We start from the raw sequence: 22,214 nt of genomic DNA, 5'->3' as shown, positions 1-22,214 counted from the left end.
AATGTGAATGCGTGATCGGTAATCGGTGTGGACTTGGTGGGCCTCTCCTAAGTAAACTAAACTAAACTGTACAGGTAGAGTCCAAAATATCCCCAAAAGGGAAACCTGTGAATGAATCCACAGCGATGGCTAAAAAGGTGAAGAAGGAAAAGTAATCAGCGCAGTATAGGAAATGGAATAGATGAAGGAAAGTTAGGATGCAAGACAGCATGAGAACAGAGGCAGGAAGACAAAGGCGGCAACTGGATGAAAGACCAATACCATTGAACTGGTGATATTCTGCAGAATGTCATATACATTGTATCATTATATTTGCTGTAGTTATTAACTAGTTGTTGCTGTACAAGTTTATGTCAGAGTTTATGCCAGCTAGGTACTTTTTACAGTATCTTCAGATTGATGGTCATGATTATGTTAATAAAGCAATTATAGAGATGCTAAGTAAAGAGAACTGCAAAGGAATATGAATAAAACTTATGCTTGGCTAGATATATAAGTGGGTTTGTATCTAAATAATTAGTGTATAATTTCATATTTGTAAATCGTTATCTAATGGTATAATTTAATGTATGTAGAGGGTTGCATACTATATATTGTATATATTCTCTGTAAATATTCTGTACACACTGTAAATATATAAAAATATATAAAAACAAATATATATTTATATATATTTTGTAGATATTCTCTGCAAAGAGAAGGCAGCATACCAAGCTAGTGTTATAAAAATAGAATACAGAAAATGCTGCAAACACTCAGCAACTCTGTGGAAATAGAAACAGAGTTAATGATTCAGGTCGAAGCCCTTTTTTATTTCAAAGTTCCAACATCTGCAGTTTTATAAATTTTATTTTTCCATTAAGTGGGTACACCTTTGAAAGCTGAGTGTACCGAGATGTGACCTTGATAAACTGTCGTACCAGACCATGCTGTTTAATATGAGAATAGAAGACACTCTAATTCTGTGTGCTCTCAGTAGTCTGAATGATAGTATTTGCAGTAATGCCAAATAAACCAAAACACAATACATCAGAGCGCTTCTGCCCAGCTATTCTTGTCAGACCATATTTTAATAAATGATCAGTAAGTAATAGGCCCCCCTTGGTCGTGACTGACCATGGGTGATGCATCCTAGTTTGCAGGTGATGCAAGCGTGGGCGATGTCATATGGAGGACAGGCTGTTGCCCATGCAGCACGTCCCACCTCTCCACGTTGCTGATCGATCCAAAGGAACAGCAGGGCCATTACAGTTTGGCACCAGCGCCGTCGCAGGAGCTGCCAGAGCGAGGTTGTAGACAACGATGAACTGCCTTCGGGGCTCCGACTCCGGAGGTTTTCGTGAGGTTTACTCCAGGAGTATTTTCCATGACCACAAGGCAGTGGAGGTTTTAAATCAGAGTTTTCCCTCTCCCAGAAGGACTGCCTTCCCAGGCTGATGAGCCCCATCTGCCCTTAGACTCATAGGGGCGGGAGCGTCTACCTTCCCATGCAGGTCTATAGCACCTGCCCACTGCCCATAAAAAATGAGAGTGCCAAAAAGCACTGGGAGGATTCAAAATTGAAACAAAAATGTAATTAGTTTCTTTGAAATTAAGGAGGGTCAGTCACTCGGAGCTGCTTGTCTTTATGATAATTCCATTAATCCATGGGTCTATTAAGGGATCATACATTGTGGAAGGTAGTTGTGTGTAAACCATGGCAAACAAATAAGGCAAAATGGTTGAAATCACCAATGGCAATTGCCAAGAAAATCGAAGCAATGTTGGAAAATGGGAGATTAAATATAAGACTCAGTGATTACCTATTCATGGATTTCAGCCTTACTAAAAAATGACTCCATAGAGTTCATGATTGCAACAATTAGAAATGCTGTCATGTGACAGCCTACTATATATTCAGAAAGTCTGGTGGCAAATAACAATAAGTGTTTTCTTAAACAATATTAAATAATTCAGATTAGAATCAAGATGTGTCCTATGCATATATTAGGTGATCGTCACACATAGTCCTTTACATAGCATAATGCCAATTAATTGTTACTCCACTGAGCGTTAACAAATACTAGTTTCAGAGCATATTGAGTTATGTTGTTTTGCTGGTTCCTAGGCTAAAAAATCTCCGAATATCTTTCAAAGAGTCAAGAGTGTTTAATTATTATATATACCAAAATGAAACAATGAAATTCTTACTTTCAGGAGCATAACAGATCGGTGTACACACAGTAATCATAATAACATGGAATACTCACGGTAACATAATAAAAACAAATAAAAAGAGTTCTGTAAATGAAAAAATAATATTGGTGCAAAACAAAACAAAACAAAAACTAAAGTCCCCAGTGCAACCAAGCCAACCAAGAGTTCAAAGTTTAGTTGGTGTTTGTAGTGCTCAAGAGCCTGATGGTTGTTGGGAAGAATCTGTTCCTGAACCTGGAGGTCACAGTTTTCAGACTCCTATATCTTCTACCCGATGGCAGGAGTGAAATGAGAGCATGGCCAGGGTGTTGTGGGTCCTTGATGATGCTGGCTGCCTTTTTAAGGCAGTGCCTCCTGTAGATCCCTTTCATGGTGGGAGGTCAGTACTCGAGATGGACCAGGCAGTCTCCACCATTTTTTCTAATCTCTTGGGCATTCAAGTTGCTGAAACAGACCGTGATGGAACCAATCAATATGTTCACTCGCAAACACCTGCAGAAGCTGAAATTAGTATTCGTCCACATACTACATCCAACCATGAGGGCACGGTAAGTAAGACCCTGGTTCACTCTCCTACCGGCTCTTGCTCTTGCGTACGCCATCACCAGCTTCCTCCATCAGGGGCTGGATCAGCAACATCCCTCTCCAGGCTACGGCCCGCCTGTCCTTCCTTTCAGCCGCGCGGCCCGCCTTCCGCTTCAATAAGCAGCTCCTTGGTCTTACTGACGTTGAAAGCAAGGTTGTTGTTCTGGCTCCATTTAATCAGACAATCAACCTCCCTCCTATACTCGGACTCATCACCACCCGTAATTCATCCAACAGCAGTGGTGTGGTCGGCGAATTTAAAGATGGAGTTGGAATTGTATCTGGCTACACAGTCATGGATATTGAATGAGTCGAGTAGGGGACTGAGCACACAGCCTTGAGGTGCACCTGTGCTGATAGTTATCAAGGCAGAACTGTTGTTTCCAATTCGTATTGACTGTTGATGAGGAAGTTGAGGATCCAATTGCAACGAAAGACCCAGTTCCCTGAACTCGGTAACGTGTTTGGAGGAGATGATGGTGTTGAACCTGAACAAATATTTGAAGGAAATATATTTAGAGGGCAACTAATGAGACAACCTAAATCAAAGAGACATTTTGGACAGAATGGACTTTTTTTGTTCTAAATCACTCTATGATTCTGTGAAAATGTGCAATTAAATATATTGTATTGAAATGGAACCAATAAATCAAAAGTAAATGCAGCATTCGGGACAAGTAATGTTAGAGAGTAGAGGGACAATATGGTGGGATCAGATGCAACAGGAAGAAGAACAGAGAATGAAGATAGGGGGTGGTAGGTAACAGGAAATGAATGTGGTGAGAAAGTAGAATGTTGATTTATTTGTGAAGACGCGGCAGTGGTAACAAATGCTCTCCATTATGGTAAAAGGGACGAGATTATTGATCACAAGTCTCCAAGCTACAGACGACTAAAGTTGAAAATAACTCGGGAGGTTTGTACAGCAGATATGCCTGAGGGTTCACCTGTGTAGCACTGTGGGATGGTTTTGAAGTCAAGGTGTCTACCTGGCTGTTTAACATTGTTCACGGTTGGAGGCTGGTGTTTTAAGCAGTGGGTGGTTCACTGGAATGAAATTTATTTGCCATAATAAATTCACAAGAAAAAAACAAAAATGCTAGAAATATATTATGCTTTACTCCAGTAAAGTGTTCTGTGTGTGCAAGGAAGAATAAAGTGGATTGTAGATCATTCATAACATGCAAGATGGCAACATCTTTCACAGAAAATAATGTTAAAGCAGGTGATATTAATGGGTTCCGATCCGGCAGGTTTAGTTTGGGTTTAGTTTAGTTTAGTTTAGAGATACTGCGTGGAAACAGGCCCTTCGGCCCACCGAGTTCGCGCCAACCAGCGATCACCCGTGCACTAGTTCTATATTACACACTATGGGCTATTTACAGAAGCCAATTAACCCACAAACTCACACATATTTGGAACCAGGAGGAAACCGGTGCACCCAGAGAAAGACCAAGTGGTCACAGGGAGAACGTGCAAACTCTGTGCAGACAGCACTTGTGGACAGGATCAAACCCAGGTCTCTGGTGCTGTGAGGCAGCAACTCTACCACTGTGCGACTGTGCCACCCCCAGTTAAATTGAATATTTTCTTTTTTTAAATTCTGTCAACGATAAAGGCTGATTGCAATAAAACTGCAAAGGCAATGTATTCTCCAAAATCTAGTGTTTCCAGAACTGTATTAGGTAGAAAGTTTCATTGTCACAGTTCAATACTTGGAAAGAGTTCTGCATCCAATAACAGAGAATATGCTGAGTTGAATAATGTTCAAAGGTAGACAAAAATGTTGGAGAAACTCAGCGGGTGAGGTAGCATCTATGGAGCAAAGGAATGGGTGACGTTTCGGGTCGAGACCCTTTTTCAGACTGATGCTCAAGTTATTAAATGTCCAAATTTCCAGGGTCATGTGCTGAAGAATGGTACAGACTGGACTGTGAATTGCTATAAGCTACAGGACAACTGCTACCAAATTGACACTTGCATATGGCCCACCTATGCCTGCATTATTGTTGGTTGCATTGAACAGTCCTTGTTCCAGGCATACACTGGCCCTGTCCATCAACTCCATCTCCGCTAAATTGACAACTGCATTGGAGCTTCCTCCTGCATCCGTGCAGAACTCATTGATTTAATCAACTTTACTACTACTTTAATCAACTCACCCTGCCCTTAAATTCACTCAGACTATCTGACACCTCTCTCCACTTTCTTGATCTCTCTGTCTCCTCCCCAACATTTCTGCCACCTTCAAAGTGATCCCACCACCTGTCACATCTTCTCATCTCCTCCACTTTCTGGGGACCAGAGACCACTCCCTCGGCAATTTCTCAGTTCACTCATCCCTTCCCACCCGAACTCCCCCTCCCCAGGTTCCATCCCTTTCAGCTACAGGAGCTGAAACACCTACATCTCCTCTCTCATATCCATCCAGGGACTCCAGCCGCCTTCCAGGTGAGAAAGAGATTCACATGCAAACTTCATATACTGCATTTGGTGCTCGCAAAGTAACCTCCTTTGCATCAGCGAGACCAAGTGTACTGAGGTGACGTTTCGCTGAACACTTAAAGTGCTGTCACACTGCGGCGACCTAATCCGTGAGTTAAGAAGAGTGTCTTTGACCTTCAAGCTCGAGGGCACTCGCCTGGAAACCTCGAGCTGGATCGACCGTCCGTGTTGAAACCGCGAGCTGGATCGACCGACAGCGCGCGCGCGCGCGCACACACACACACACACACACACACATCGTGAAGGCGGGGGCCAGGGAAAGTGGGGAAGCGCTGTCTGCGCGATGAAGAGGAAGGTAAACGGCTGCACAGTAACAGTAAGTCCTTTACAGAGCACGGAGGGGGGGGGGGGGTGAGAAAGGGAGAGAGGGGGGAGAAAGAAGAGAATGTGAGAGAAGGGGAGAGAGGGGGGGGGGGAGGAGTGGAGCCACTTTTAAGAAGTATAATAAAGTTTAGCGGGCATTTAAGGGCCTGTCCCACTTGGGTGACCTAATCCGCGAGTTCTGGCGAGTTTGTCCTCGACTCATACTCGCAGCATGGTCGACACCAGGTCGTAAGAGGTCTTTGTAACTCTCCTTCATGCTCGAGAGTGGTCTCCGCGTACTCGAGGCTTCAGCTAGGTCGCGGCGTTTTTTGCAATATGTTAAAAAATGCCCACGAGTAAAAAAAGGTCGCCATGGAAAAAATCAATACATTTTTACTTGTAGGTTTAGTCGTAATAGGTCGTATAGGTCGGCATGTTAGTCGCAGGTAATCGAGGGTAGTCGAAGGTAATCAAAGGTAGTCGTACATGGTCTTCATCATAGTCGAAGGAAGGTCGAAGGAGGTCATCTTCACTCTCCACTATTCGGTGTCCAATTTTCCTGAAGTTAGTCGTAACTAGTCGTAGCTAGCCTTCTACATAGTCGAAGGAGGTCGAAGGAGGTCGGAGGAGGTCTTCTACATGTCATTTTTTCAAACTCTCCTAAACTCTTCTAAACTCGCCAATTAGGTTGCCCCGATGGGACAGCCCCTTTAACCTACCAATTTATTTATTATTTATTTATTTTTATTTATTTTTTTTATTTTATTTTTTTATTTTTTATTTTTTTTTATGATACTGCCTGTAAGGGAAATTCATTTTGTTGTCTCAAATTTAGACAATGACAATAAATTTGAATACAATACAATACAATACAATAGGTTTTCCCTTGGTCCTGAAAACTCCAATGAGCCAATTAAAATGCCCAGTCAGCGAAGGAGATTGCCTACGGCTACCCTCGACTGCCTGTAACTAAATAGCGACCCCACTCCACTGTACTACGAGTCAAAAAGAATCATGCCGACCAAATCTTACTTCCGGAAAGTTTTTCAACATGCTGAGAAATTGTCCGTGACCTAGCTGAGGCCGCGAGTATTCGGGAACTTTCCTCGAGCATGAAGGAGATTTCCAGTGACCTCATAGGACCACGTGTCGACCATGCTGCGAGTTTGAAGATCGAAGACACTCTTCTAAACGCACAGATTTGGTCGCCCAAGTGGGACAGCCCCTTTACGCATGGTCCGCCAAGAGTTGCTGGATCTCCCGGTTGCCAACCATTTTATCTCCCCTTCTCATTCCCATACTCATCTTTCTATCCTTGCCTCCTCCAATTCCAGAGTCAGGCCACACTTGAACTAAAGGAACAGCATCTCATATTCTGCTTGGATAGCTTACAACCCAACGTTATGAACACTGAATTATCCATTTTCAAGTAACAACCCCCTTCCCTTCCTCTTTTTCCTGTGTTTCCCTGCCTGACCCTAGTGCACACCCTATTCTTCCACTATCTTGTCCCTCTTTCCTACCCCGTTTCCGTCCCCTTCCACATACCTAGGAGTCAATATCACCAAAAACCTCTCCTGGACCCCCCATATTGAAACGACCAAGAAAGTACACCAATGCCTCTACTTCCTTAGAAGGCTTAGGAAGTTCAGCATGTCCTCTACAGCTCTCACCAACTTCTACAGGTGCACCACAGAAAACATTTTATCAGATGCATCACAGCAGCTCCATCCAAGATGGGAGGAAATTGCAGCAAATTGTGAACGCAGCCCTGACCATCACACAAAGCAACCTCCCTTCTATTGAATCCATTTATACCTCACATTGCCTCGGCAAGGCCAGCAGCATAATCAAGGACGAGTCACACTCTGCCCACTCCCTCTTCTCCCCTTTCCCATCGGGCAAAAGGTATAGGTGTGAAAACGCACACCTCCAGATTCAAGGTCAGTTTCTTTCCAGCGGTTATCAGGCAAGTGAATCATCCTACCACAACTAGAGAGCAGTCCTGAACTATCATCTACCTCATTGGTGACCCTTGGACTATCCTTAATCGGACTTTGGACTAAACGTTATTCCCTGACCTGCTAGATTACTCCAAAACTTTGTGTTTTACTCTAGAACCCAGTATATATGTATATATGTATGTAGCGCCGTAGAATTTGTGCACCTATTCCCCCCCCCATCTCCCTTCTGTTTTGTATTTCTGTTTCTTGTTTTTTGTGTAAAATTGTATGTATGCACTGAGTACGAGCAGCTTTCAGTTTCACTGTACATGTATAGTGACAATAAATGGCATATCTATATCTATCTAGTATCTGCATTTCCTTATGTCTCCGTGGTACCACCCTTTTGTTAGTTTCATGAAAGCAGTAGCTCATCATATATCTCACCATTATTGTAAATTGTTGTATCAATGGAGAAAGTTAGCACTTCACAGTGTAAATAGTCATTTAACAATGGAATAACAGATAATGCAATGGCAATTGGCTATCCAGTCCAAAGAGAACTATAGCCAAGAATCAAAAGTGTTTTACTATTATGTCCCGAAAGGGAATAATGAAATTTTTACTTGCAGAAGCACAACAGGCATGTAAACATAATACTCGGTAAACATGATAATCAACAACAAAAAAAGTTCAGTATATATAAAAAACAATGATAATAGTGCAAAGACAAACACTTTTTGGAGGTTGAAGTGTTTAACAGTCTGATGGTTGTATGGACTGAATCTGAACCTGGTCCTGAACCTGGATGTTACAGTTTTCAGGCTCCTATACTTCTTCCCAATGGCAGGAGTGAAATGAGAGCATGGCCAGGGTGGTGTGGGTCCCTGATGATGCTGGCTGCCTTTTTGAGGCAGCGACTCCTACAGATCCCTTTGATTCAAGTTTCAAGATTCAATTTAATTATCACATGAACCAATTAAGGTACAGTGAAATATGAGTTACCATACAGCCATACTAAGTAAAAAGCAAAAATACACACAGCCCATAAAATAAAGTTTCACATAAACACAGTGGAATCAGCATTCCTCACTATGATGGAAGGCAATAAAGCTCCAACACTGGCGATCCTCAGCAAAAGATCCCAGGCTCCACGATGGTAAGTCCACGCCGCACCCGTGGCTTGAAGCTCTGGCTGTTCTCCAGAAAAGGCTGCGCCACTCCACGTTGTAGGGGGGGGGGGGGGGGGGGGGGGGGGGGGGGGGGGGCGGAGATGCGACATGGAAAGAAATTGCATCTCTGTTGAGGTAAGTGGTTGGAAAAAGTTTCCCCCGACCCCCCCCCACATAAAACATACATAGAGACATTAAAACAAGTATTCAAGACATACTTAAAATAATAAAAACAGAGAAGTGACAAGACAGACTGTTGGCGAGGCAGCTATTACGGGCGATGGTGGGGAGGTTAGTACCCGCGATGGACTGGGCAGAGTTCAGCACCAATTATCTTTGTTCCTGTGCTTTCGAGTTGCTGAACCATGCTGTGATATTACTGAACCAGTAATCTAGAGACCTAAACTAATGATGGACGTGGGCACTGAATAATGGAGAATACCATTGCCCAATCATTGCTTAGAAGCAATGCTGACCGAGCTGGCTGAGTACTGATTGTACTGATAGCAATGTTTAAGAAACAGGTAAATGGATAGGATAGGTTTAGAGGGATATGGGCCAAATGCAGGCAGGTGGGAATAGTGTAGTTGGGACATGTTGGTAGGTGTGGGAAAGGTGAGCCGAAGGGCCTGTTTCCACGCTGCATCTCTAAACTAAAAACTAAACCAAAAAATTAAACTATGACTCTATGATAGAGCTGCCATCCTGGCTCTGTGGCAGGTGGCAGGAGAGAACCTATACACCAGGAAGATTTACTTGACTGCATCCTGGTGGGAGTGCAAGTCCTGTCCATCTGTGTAGCTCTGAGACGTAGCCAGCCTTCTGGGTCAGTTTAAATACTGCTGATAGATTGTTGAATTTAAACATAATTTGAAGTGCAAACCGACTATTTGGAAGAATTTAGAATCACTTTGTTGTGTTACACTGATGGCTGCAAAACAAATGCATTAAACAAAGTAGAGTTACAATCCAAGTAAGTATTAGATTACACAAACAGATGAAAACCAATGGGCAGTGGCTGTGCTTTCAGTGTCTTCCATCACTTCTTTTTGACTGTCTCGATGCTTCTAATGCAGATTCATATTTGGGGGAAATCCTCTACTGTTCAGCAGAGACACAATCTTAGACGGAAATATTTCAGCTCCTTAAAACTAGGTTCTTTGGCACGTTGCCTCATTTTAATCGGGTTCCAGCCCTTTAATTGTGGAGATATAGATGATTAAATGTTGATAGAAAGCCTTAAACTTCATACTTGGCCAAAAGGTAGGCTGTTATCAATATTCTTTGCTTTTAGCACCTGCATACATTTCATTTTAATTGCTTTCATAAAATTCCATACAGACCCTTCTTGTGAAAATAATTTATTGAGAAGTCTAAACAAATTCACTCAATATCATGTTCCCATGCTATTTTATGATCCCCTCAAATCTGTATTCAGATAACATTTTCCAGATTAAACTCAAGTTCCTGCTCCTTTTCTCACCACCATTCACACATAATTACTTTATGGTAGGAGAAGAAATTTACATCTTTTAGGTTTTACTATCTCCTGTGAACAACCAAGCTGCCACTTTCTGGGCTGGCATGCCATTTAAAGATCTCTTATCCTGTTAATAGCTTAAAAGCCAGAGGCTTCATTTCTTTGCATTTAAAAAATAACCAGTTTTATCCATCATTCTTTTGCCTTTTTAACACTTACTTGTAGACTAGATTCTTATTCCAAACCTGCATTTTTTTCAACCACTGTTTTGTTTACCTAAATACAGGGCTGCCAACTCTCACGCTTTGAGCGTGAGAATCACGCCCTCAAGCAAACTCTCACGCTCTCACCCTGATCAGAAATTTCTCACGCTCTGTGGTGAGAAAATCTGTGATCAACAAAAATTTAAAAACTCGGATAAACTGCATGGTCCGCGGGTGTTGGAGAGATGGGGCTGAGGGAGGGATGGAAGCAGCGGGCGGATACAGATGCAGGGAGCCGGGGCTGGTGAGTTTGCGGGGCTGACGAGTATTTGCGCGGCTAGCGAGTCGCTCGCTGCAGTTTCTGCCATGGAGCACTCCGGACAGCGCAAGTGTCCCGGGCCGTCGGAGGCGTCGGAAGCGCCGCTGCCGCGAGAGTCTCTGTGCCAAAGGGACAGACTCTCAAAGGGAGGTGGAGAGAGAGAGAGGGGAAGAAGACAGGGAGACGGGGAGGGAGAGAGGGGGGTGAGAGGAGAGAGAGGAGAGAGAGAGCAAGGGGGGGGGGGTTGAATGGAGAGAGAGAAGAGGGAGAGGGGGAAAGAGGAGGGGGGAGGAGAGGGGGGGAGAGTGAGGTGGGAGAGGGGGGAAGAGAGAGAGAGGGGTGAGAGGGACGAAAGAGGGAAGAGAGAGGGGGGGGGAGAGGGGCCAGAAGGTAGGAGAGAATGGGGTAGAGAGAGAGAGAGGCGGGGTGGTAAAAGAGAGAGAGAGAGGGGTGGGAAGAGAGAAAGGAAGGAAAAGAGAGGGGGGAGAGAGAGAGAGGGGAGAAAGAGAGAAACGGAGGAAAGAGGGGAGAGAGATGATGGGGGGGGGGCAAAGAGAAAGAGGGAGAGAGAGAGAGAGGGGGGGAAAAGAGAGAGAGAGAGAGAGAGAGCGAGAGGGGGAAAAAAGAGAGAGAGAGAGAGAGAGCGAGAAGGAGGAGAGAGAGAAGAGAGAGAGAGAGGGGAGGAGAGAGAGGGGAGAGAGAGAGAGAGAGGGAGAGGGGGAAAGAGAGGGAGGAGGGAGAGAGGGGGAGAGAGAGAGGGAGGGAGCGAGGAGAGAGAGGGGGAGAGAGGGAGAGGGGGAAGAGAGAGAGAGAGAGAGAGAGGGGACGAGAGAGAGAGGAGAGAGAGAGGGTGGGAGGGAGAGATGGGGAGATAGAGAGAGGAAGAGAGAGTGGGGAGAGAGAGAGAGGGAGGGAGAGCGAGAGAGAGGGGGAGAGAGAGGGAGAGGGGGGGGAGAGAGGGGGGGGAGGGGGAGAGGGGGAGAGGGGGGGGAGAGAGGGGGAGAGAGGGGGGGGGAGAGGGGGGGGGAGAGAGAAGAGAGAGGGAAGGGGAGAGAGTGAGAGGGGGGGACAGGGGAGAGAGAGGGGTGAGAGGAGAGACAGAGAGGGAGAGAGAGGGAAAGAGAGATGGAGGGGAGAGATAGAGGGGGAGAGAGAGAGGGGGGTTGAGAGGAGAGAGAGTGCATCCTGGAGGACAACCAGTGGCTGCTGGAAGTAAGTACCAAGTAGAAACGGTGGAAGTTAGTGGACTTCAAATGGGGGTGGTTGGTGAAAGCATCCTGCTTGCCTGCTAGAGTTTCACGTACTGTAACTGCAGGAAAAATGTTCCCGATGTTGGGGGCGTTCAGAACCATGGGTCACAGTTTAAGAATAAAGGGGGGACCAATAATGACTGATATAGAGGACAAACTTTCTTCATGCAGAGAGTTGTGAATCTGTGGAATTCTCTGCCACAGAAGGCAGTGCAGGCCAATTCATTGGATGTTTTCAAGAGAGAGAGATTTAGTTCTTGGGGCTAACAATATCAAGGGATATGGGGAAAAAACAGGAAAGAGGTACTGATTTTAGATGAATAGCCATGATCATATTGAATGGCAGTGCTGGATCGAAGGGCCGATGGCCTATTCCTGCATGTATTTTCTATGTTTCTATGCTTGAGTATATGGCAATAAAACTCGATCACTTGATTTTGAAGCATTCATGCATGGTGGAGGTATAATGTAGTCATAGAGTGATACAGTGTGAAAACAGGCCCTTCGGCGCAACTTGCCCACACCCGCCAGCATGTCCCAGCTACGCCACCTGCTTTTGGTCCATACCTCCAAACCTGTCCTATCCATGTATCAGTCTAACTTTGTCTTAAATGGTGGGATGGTCCCTGCCTCAACTACCTCCTCTGGCAGTTTGTTCCATACACCCATCACCCTTTGTGTGGATAAAGTTACCCCTTAAAAAGTTACCTCTTAAAAATACTTCATACAAAAAACATTGAAATCATGTGACTAACATGATTTTAATACATCAAATTTCAAAAAGTTCCTACCCTAGGAGGGGGGACCCCGTTCTTCCACACCCTCTTCCCACTCGGTTGCTCCACTCCCTCACCGGGTACCCCCAAGGCCAGTGGTCAGTGATCGCACAGCCTCCCCCCTTTCAAAAATGCGCCAATCCAATTTAAAGCATACATATTGCATTCAAGTGTAAGTTAAAAGACTCGCTGCAGTATGTCCTCCTCCTACCCCCCCCCCCCCCCCCCCCCCCCCTCGGTCACTATGCTCCCTCGGGCTTGGTCTCTCGCAATTTCTCACTCCCAACTCTCACCCAATGTTGGCAGCCCTGTAAATATGTTACCTTGGGATCATATATCTTAATATTAAAACTTAATTGCTTACACGTTACATTAAATAACTAACAACAAGCAAAACAAATTAAAAAAACACATTCTCTGTCAGAGTTCAAGAGGTTTTTGGATAGGCACATGGATATGCAGGAAATGGAGGGATATGGATTATGTGTAGCCTGATGAGAGTGCCTGATCTTGCCATTATGTTCGGCACAGGCATTATGGGCTGAAGGGCCTGTAATTTTCGATGTTCTACGTTCATTGCAGGATATTAGGTGATTTATGGCAAATAGACTCCAACAATGATAAAACAGTTGGCAGAGGTCAAGACGGTAATAAAAGAGGATGAAAAGTGATTAATAGATTAAATGGCTTCTGGTATTAACTTGGTTTTATTCCCGTATCATTCAATTTATCTCTGTTTTACCAAGCATTATGATTACAATGTAGTAAGTAAATGAAAATTCTGTTATGTCAATTTTGATGTATCTAAGTTTTATATTGTTTTAGTGCTCATACATAGAAACATAGAAAATAGGTGCAGGAGTAGGCCATTCGGCCCTTCGAGCCTGCACCGCCATTCAATATGATCATGGCTGATAATCCAACTCAGTATCCTGTACCTGCCTTCTCTCCATACCCCCTGATACCTTTAGCCACAAGGGCCACATCTAACTCCCTCTTAAATATAGCCAATGAACTGGCCTCAACTACCTTCTGCGGCAGAGAATTCCAGAGATTCACCACTCTCTGTGTGAAAAATGTTTTTCTCATTTCAGTCCTAAAAGATTTCCCCCTTATCCTTAAACTGTGACCCCTTGTTCTGGACTTCCCCAACATCAGGAACAATCCTCCTGCATCTAGCCTGTCCAACCCCTTAAGAATTTTGTAAGTTTCTATAAGATCCCCCTCAATCTTCTAAATTCTAGCGAGTACAAGCCGAGTCTATCCAGTCATGCTTCATATGAAAGTCCTGACATCCCAGGAATCTGTCTGGTGAACCTTCTCTGTACTCCCTCTATGGCAAGAATGTCTTTCCTCAGATTAGGAGACCAAAACTGTACGCAATACTCCAGGTGCGGTCTCACCAAGACCCTGTACAACTGCAGTAGAACCTCCCTGCTCCTATACTCAAATCCTTTTGCTATGAATGCAAACATACCATTCGCTTTCTTCACTGCCTGCTGCACCTGCATGCCTACTTTCAATGACTGGTGTACCATGACACCCAGGTCTCTTTGCATCTCCCCTTTTCCTAATCGGCCACCATTCAGATATAAGTCTACTTTCCTGTTTTTGCCACCAAAGTGGATAACCTCACATTTATCCACATTATACTGCATCTGCCATGCATTTGCCCACTTACCCAGCCTATCCAGGTCACCTTGCAGCCTCCTAGCATCCTCCTCACAGCTAACACTGCCGCCCAGCTTTGTGTCATCCGCAAACTTGGAGATGTTGCATTCAATTCTTTAAGATTTGTCAGATGATTTACTTTTCATAAATCAATGCTGACTTTGTCCAATGATTTCACCACTTTCCAAATGTGCTGCTATCCCATCTTTAATAACTGATTCTAGCAGTTTCCCCACTACCGATGTTAGACTAACTGGTCTGTAATTCCCAGTTTTCTCTCTCCCTCCCTTTTTAAAAAAGTGGGGTTACATTAGCTACCCTCCAAACCTCAGGAACTACTCCAGAATCTAAAGAGTTTTGAAAATTATCACTAATGCATCCACTATTTCTGGGGCTACTTCCTTAAGTACTCTGGGATGCAGCCTATCTGGCCCTGGGGATTTATCGGCCTTTAATGCATTTAATTTACCTAACACCACTTCCTGGCTAACCTGGATTTTACTCAGTTCCTCCATCTCATTTGACCCCCGGTCCCCTGCTATTTCCGGCAGATTATTTATGTCATCCTTAGTGAAGACGGAAACAAAGTAGTTATTCAATTAGTCTGCCATGTCCTTGTTCCTCATGATCAATTCACCTGTTTCTGACTGCAAGGGACCTACATTTGTTTTAACTAATCTTTTTCTCTTCACATATCTATAAACACTTTTGCAGTCAGTTTTTATGTTCCCTGACAGTTTTTTTTCATAACATATTTTCCCTTTCACAATTAAGCCTTTTGTCTTCCTCTGCTGGACTCTGAATTTCTCCCAGTCCTCTGGTGGGCTGCTTTTTCTGGCTAATTTGTGTGCTTCCTCTTTTGTTTTGATACGATCCCTGATTTCCCTTGTTAACCATGGATGCACTACCTTCCCTTATTTATTCTTTTGCCAAACTGGGATGAACAATTGTTGTAGTTCATCCGTGCAGTTTTTAAATGCCTTCCATTGCATATCCACCGTCAACCCTTTAAGAATCAATTGCCAGTCTATCTTGGCCAATTCACGTCTCATACCCTCAAAGTTACCTTTCTTTAAGTTTCTTTAAGTTCAGAACCCTTGTTTCTAAATTAATTATGTCGCTCTCCATCCTAATGAAGAACTCAACCATATTATGGTCACTCTTGTCCAAGGGTGCTAACTAACCCTTCCTCATTACTCAATACCCAGTCTAGAATAGCCTGCTCTCTCGTTGGTTGCTCTACATGTTGGTTTAGAAAACTATCCCGCATACATTCCAAGAAATCCTCGTCCTCAGCACCCCTGCCAATTTGATTCACCCAATCTATATGTAGATTGAAGTCACCCATTATAACCGTTTTACCTTTGTTGCACGCATTTCCAATTTCCTGTTTGATGCCATCCCCAACTCCACTACTACTGTTAGGTGGCTTGTACACAACTCCCACTAGTGTTTTCTGCTCCTTAGTGTTTCGCAGCTCTACCCATATCGATTCCACATCCTCCAAGCTAATGTCCTTCCTTTCTATTCTGTTAATCTCCTCTCTAACCAGCAACGCTACCCCACCTCTTTTTCCTTTCTGTCTATCCCTCCTGAATATTGAATATTGAATATCGCTGGATGTTCAGCTCCCAGCCTTGGTCACCCTGGAGCCATGCCTCATAGTCATATCATATAGTAATGACTATATCATAGTCATTACTAGCTATCTGCACATTCAACTCATCCATCTTATTACGAATACCTCTTGCATTGAGACACAAAGCCTTCAGGCTTGTTTTTGTAACACTCTTACCCCTTATACAATTATGTTGAAAAGTGGCCCTTTTTGATTTTTGCCTTGGATTTGTCTGCCTGCCACTTTTACTTTTCACCTTGCTACCTATTGCTTCTACCCTCATTTTACACCCCTCTGTCTCTCTGCTCACACATTTAAGAACCCCTTTCCCTTTAGCTCCGTCCTCGACTATCCCATTTGACACCCCACCCCCCTTATTCAGTTTAAAACCCACCCGTGTAGCAGTGGCAAATCTGCCTGCCAGAATGCTGGTCCCCCACCTGTTAAGATGCAATCTGTCCCTTTTGTACAGTTCCCCCTTACCCCAAAACAGATCCCAGTGATCTAAGAATCTAAATCCCTGCCCCGTGCCCCGATACACTTCAAATATACTGATAAAACACAAAAAATTGGTATTGAAGGTGGAACAAGATTTCGCACAGTTGGCATATGTATTAGTATTGAAGTTCCGAGTCATGTTGAAGTACTGATTTCGTATTGCTCATTGTAATAGTGTACATATCAAAGAATGCAACTTCATTTGTCTTCACCGATCTACCTGTTCTATCTGTCAATGACACCATTGGTAAAATTTGCCAATACATATTCTGTGTGTAGACAATGACCCTGAAAGCTGAGGAAACACTTACATTGTGTTGTAAATTAGGACAGATGTCACACCTATCAGGATGTATCACAGCCTGATATGGCAGCTGCTCTGCCCAAGACCACAAGAAATTGCAGTGAGTTGTGGGCTCAGCTCAGCCCATCACACAAACCAACAACCACTCACACCTTCTCTCCCACCCATCAACTCCATCTGCACTTTACACTGCCTGGGAAAGTGGCAGGGCCACTCACACCCCGGTTAATCTCTTGTCTCCCCATTCCTTTCAGTCAGTAAATACAAAACATTGAATGCACATCCTAGCAGATAAAAGAACAGCTTCTTCCCATTGTTATTACAGTCTTGAACAGATTTCTCATATTTTAAGGATGTGTTCACAACTTCCAACCTACCTTATTGTAGTCCTTGCAGTTGTTTTTACGTTTGCACTATCTCTGTAAATTTAACACTATATTCTAGATTCTGTTTCCTTCCTATTTTTGCATTATCTGTTGTATTCATGTATGATTAAGATTGAATTAATTTATGGTATGATCTGTGTGGATAGCATGCAAAACATAAGTTTTTCACGTATCTCGGTGAATGTGACAATAATAAACCGATGTCAATGCCAAAGTCAAACTGGATACTATGGACATCTAGACATCTATGAACTGACTTGGTGCATCAACTGCAGCAGAATTATATTCCATCACAAGTTTATGGAACAGCACATCCCTCATCCTAAGTAACCCTGTTCAATGAGGACCGGAGAAGAATATGCCAGCCTGATTAGCCCATGACTAAAGGCTAAATGGCAAACAATGGAAGCAGAATGGTATGCATAGAGCGAAGCAGTCCCATAAACAATGCATTTTGACCTTGCGCATCTTTCCATAGCCATTCATTAGTGGTGGACAATTAATCAACAAATGGGAGGAGGGGGATGAGGCTACATGAACATTCCAAATCTGATGATATCCAAGCCCAGATCATGTCCAGAGGCAATACAGAAACATTTGCAGCTTTCTTCTGTCAAAGAAGCCCAGTGAGTAACATCCATCTTGGTCACATCCTGAGGACCCTGCACCTCAAAGACTAGTTGAGTCATTTGATTCACTGCATGTGACATCAAGATCTGCAACCTGCAACACCTGGACAACGGGCCTTCATAGACACAAAATGATGAAGTAACTCAGCGGGACAGGCAACATCTCTGGACAGAAGGAATGGGTGATGTTACGGGTCGAGAAGGGTCTGAAGAAGGGTGTCGACCCAAAAGAGTCTTCCTTCCTACACAATAGGCCTTTATGGTCAGATGCACTTAAAGCACCATGGACTTTGAAAATGGCAGCAAACCTGGCGACTCTTGCAGATTGTCTCAGTGGAGTATTTCTATTCACCTTTACTTAAACTAGGATTGTGCTTATGTTTAGTAATACTTTGCTGAACTGTATGCAAAAAAAAATAATTTCAATGTACCTCGGTACATGTGACAATAAAGAACTATTGAACCATTGAAGACCTGGACATTTATCAGGTTTTGCCCGAGTGACAAGTAGCATGCGTGCCACACAGTGGCCTTCTATGTGATAGTAGAGAGTCCAACAATGAACCCTTGACATTTCCACATTCAGTTAATACTCTTATATGACAATTCAGCTGTCAAAACTATTGGGTACATGTTTCAAACACCTTGACATTGTTATCTAAAACATTGAATTATCCTGTGTACGGAAATGATTTACTTGTTGAATGAAATTGAAAATACAATGGATGTGTAAGCAGAACATAACTATATTGTTTACATAAAATCAAAGCATATAATCATAGGATCTGTAAGTCCAAGGTCATGCTAGAATAAAACCATTCCTTTATTCTAAAACACTTAAACTAGTAATTGGGTGGGAATGCGATTGAAGGTAATAAAGCTAACAATAAATTACAATAATTATTGCAAGATGGCGACAGTGTCACTGAAAAAGTAGTCATAAAATACTGCTACGTGTCTATAAATAGCATTGAAATTTGGATATGGAAGGATAGAGTTTTGCTTATTTTTTTGGGGGGGCTTGTGAAGACAATGTGCAAAGCAATCAGTAGGAAACTAAATGAATGTGGAGAGGTCCATAATAGATTGGATTACATACTTACCCTGAACAACATTTCCTTTTTTACTTTCATTTACTTCTTTTCCATTCCAAGCTATTGTATATTCTTCTGCAGTCCAACTTTAATAGTTAAAATCAGGAGATTATTGTTTCGACATCCATGAGTATGTTCAATCATCGATTTTCAAATTTCCAACGAAAAAAGCTTGTCCAAAAGTCAAACCTGTCATAGTTACTGGGTTTTTTAATTTACTGGCATCAACAGCTACATGACAGAAAATGATGTTTTTGAAACAAGAGAATCTATCATCTATGTTAAATCAATGCAGATCTTGCTTAAACATATGCATTGTACACAGACCTATTAAATATGTTTTATCCCAGGGGCAGCAATTGAATGAGTTCCTGATGCAGCTGCTGATTTGTTGCTGCAAGGGATCTGACTCGGAAATTGTTGCCGCTTCACTGTTTGATGACTTTCTCATTGACAGTCCCAAATTCAGTTTGAGCATGGCTTTGTCAGAAAGCTCTGAGCAGGGAGCTGCTAATGACAATTCTTCATTGCAGTGGTACATTCCCTTTAAGATATATTAGAAATGTTTACCCACAATAAAGAGATTGTCTCCCTCATAAAAACAAAACATTGCCAGGCAAGAGCTATGGCCAACAAGTTGGATGCACATCAAAAGGGAGAATGCTTTTCTTAATTAGGAGATAAAATAATGCTTTGTGATCTGCAGGGAGTTTAAAGGACAACTTCCACAACGTAGGAATAATTAAAAAGGGAATACTATTTCTATCAATGGGGACTCATACAGAAGATTGCCTTAAGGATAAGGTGATATATTTAAAGTGCTCATTTAGTTTTTGGGAAGGTGATGATTGGCATTGTCTATCACAAAAGGACAAGCGTAAATGTCTTAATGACATTTTTCAGATATTATTATGTTTAAAATTGTATATTTAAAATTAATAGTGGTGTACCATTGTAATATAAAAACACAAAACTAAGAAGTAAAACGTTCCCTTGGATTTTCAGAGGTGGAGTTGGCATTTTGCACAGTTCTAAATTTACCGTCTTTGCCAACTAAAGTGTCCTCCAAGTTGCTGCCTTCAGCCTATATTCAGCTAGCAACAATCTATTTTAATTTGGGGTATCATGTCAACATGATGCTAATAGTTAAATTAGTCCTAAGGATTGCAATTTTTTTTTTAAACAGGTGTGTGGAATCATTTATGGTTGTATATTACAGTCTGCTACAAATTAAAATATTTTACTTTCTAAATATGTTATTGTAAATAAAAATTACCGGATGCCACAACCTTGACCATGTTATTTACCGTTGCTAAAAGTATTTCTTAAATCTAGTTTGAAGCTTACAGTAAATACTCCTCAATAACCATTGCACGTATTATTCAACCAGTTATTTATTATGAAAGCAGCAGCTATTTTCCAGAGGATATTGAATGCAAAATGAAATACTCTTAGCATTCAAATGCAGATAGTAAACTTATTCCTTAACACTCAACCAGGATAGGGATTAAGTTCAACATTATGTCCAATCGTGATGTTTTTAATAACATAATCAAATGTCACTGTTGTATTAATTATTTTCCTATGTCTAATAGGAAAACAGCAGATGAGCGGCATTCGTGCATGACATACTGGTATTACATAAGTAAAAGCAATTTACCAAGATAATCCCATGAAAATCCTTGTATGGGATAATGTATGCTCCCTCCGTAGTTACCAGTTTCCCTCAGAAATGTAACAACCACCACAACAAATAAATAGCTTTGAGAAGCTTTGTTCTTCGCTGTTTACTTGATTTAAAGATCAGTCGAATGAAAGCTTGTTTATATTCCTGGGAACATTCAACAGTCAATGTATTCTCGAGATGATCGCTGAAAGGAGGAATGCTCCTCACCAACCCGCTTTTTACACAAACGCAAGCACCTTCGAGGTTTCTTTTGTATTCTTATGATGATCACCAAGTTTCTGTTGTTTTTGTTCTGAGAGGCTTTTTATTAACTGCCAACTATTAGCGATCTGTTAACTTTAATTACACCGATGTGATATTGAAGGAAGAAATGTCTACCAGGAATCAAACATTAATCACCTAAAAGTTTACCAGGGAATTAAGTAAATTGCTCGAATGAACAGGAGCCTCGTATCAAACTCTTCAACATTTGCAGAATATTGTATATTTATATTGCTGCTTTTAAAGCCAGAATTTTAAGTGCACATAACGTCGTGGCAAATAAAATTGGACATTTGGGTTTTTATAATTCCAGCCTGGTGGACGCGCTTGCACCTCCCTAATTTTGCAATGTACTTATGCAGCCTTCACAACCGCGGACCATACCTTGGTTAACTGGGCGATCTTCTTACTCATTTTCAAATGCATGTCGTGGTCGTAGTGCAGCTCTGGATCCGCCACAGTTGCTTTCGAGCCGTTGCATTTGGCAGCATGAACTGCCCAGCTCACTCCCGTCGCCATGGTTCCCAGACTGGCAGAGCCCCGGGGTTGGGGTGGAGGGGAGGAGGAGGAGGAGGAATGCGTGGCTCGGGTGCCCGAGGCGGGCTTGCAGGAGCGCCCGCTTGTCCGGCTCCGTCCGCCCGATGGTCCGGTTCCCCGGTGGAAGCAGCAGAAGCGGGCGCGGGCAACCCGTCCCGGGGACTGCTCAAGCGAATGGTGGTTCAGTGCCAGCCACCGGGCAGGGCTGAGGAGGGAGGCATCAGTGGGTGGGCGCTGCTCATTGCTGCCTGTGAACACGGGGCAAAGTTTGCATGAAACGAGAGATCCGTGCTTTGAACGTCATGCAATGCACACACAGAACGGTGGGTGCTCTGTGGGGAAGGGATCTAGCAGAGATGCACTATCCAAATAGGACACAGCATGCTGGAGTAACTCAGCGGGTCAGGCAGCATCTCTGGATAAACATAGAAACATAGAAAATATGTGCAGGAGTAGGCCATTCGGCCCTTCGAGCCAGCACCGCCTTTCAATATGATCATAGTTGATCATCCAATATCAGTACCTGGTTCCTGCTTTTTCCCCATATCCCTTGATTCTGTTAGCCCCAAGTGCTATATCTAACTCCCTTTTGAATACATCCAGTGAATTGGCCTCCACTGCCTTCTGTGGCAGAGAATAGTAAGATTAAACGAGAACTTACCAGTTTGAAGTTTGATCTGTATTTTATGAGGAGTTACGATGAGGGATTACGTGAAGAAGCCCGCCACGACGCATGCGTGTCATTCTTCAAAGCAGCGGTGTGAAATCACAGATAACTGTAATGACTAAACATAGTA

The 22,214-nt window shown here is 43.0% G+C and overlaps 1 protein-coding gene across 1 annotated transcript in view; it reads right to left on the bottom strand.

Annotated features, from left to right (window-relative positions):
* LOC129698999 (protein FAM184B-like) overlaps positions 1–21,632 on the bottom strand; it is a 238,732-nt gene extending 217,100 nt beyond the window's left edge. The window contains exon 1 of the mRNA XM_055638560.1: positions 21,265–21,632. Coding sequence (XP_055494535.1) covers positions 21,265–21,399 — 135 coding nt within the window. The 5' untranslated portion in view covers positions 21,400–21,632. The remainder of the gene's footprint in view (positions 1–21,264) is intronic.
* Positions 21,633–22,214: the final 582 nt, after the last annotated feature.

The sequence above is a fragment of the Leucoraja erinacea genome, chromosome 1, assembly GCF_028641065.1.
Source record: "Leucoraja erinacea ecotype New England chromosome 1, Leri_hhj_1, whole genome shotgun sequence".
Taxonomy (NCBI): Eukaryota; Metazoa; Chordata; class Chondrichthyes; order Rajiformes; family Rajidae; genus Leucoraja; species Leucoraja erinaceus.
Note: the sequence above shows the minus strand (reverse complement) of the source record. Positions and strands in the feature narration are given on the sequence as shown.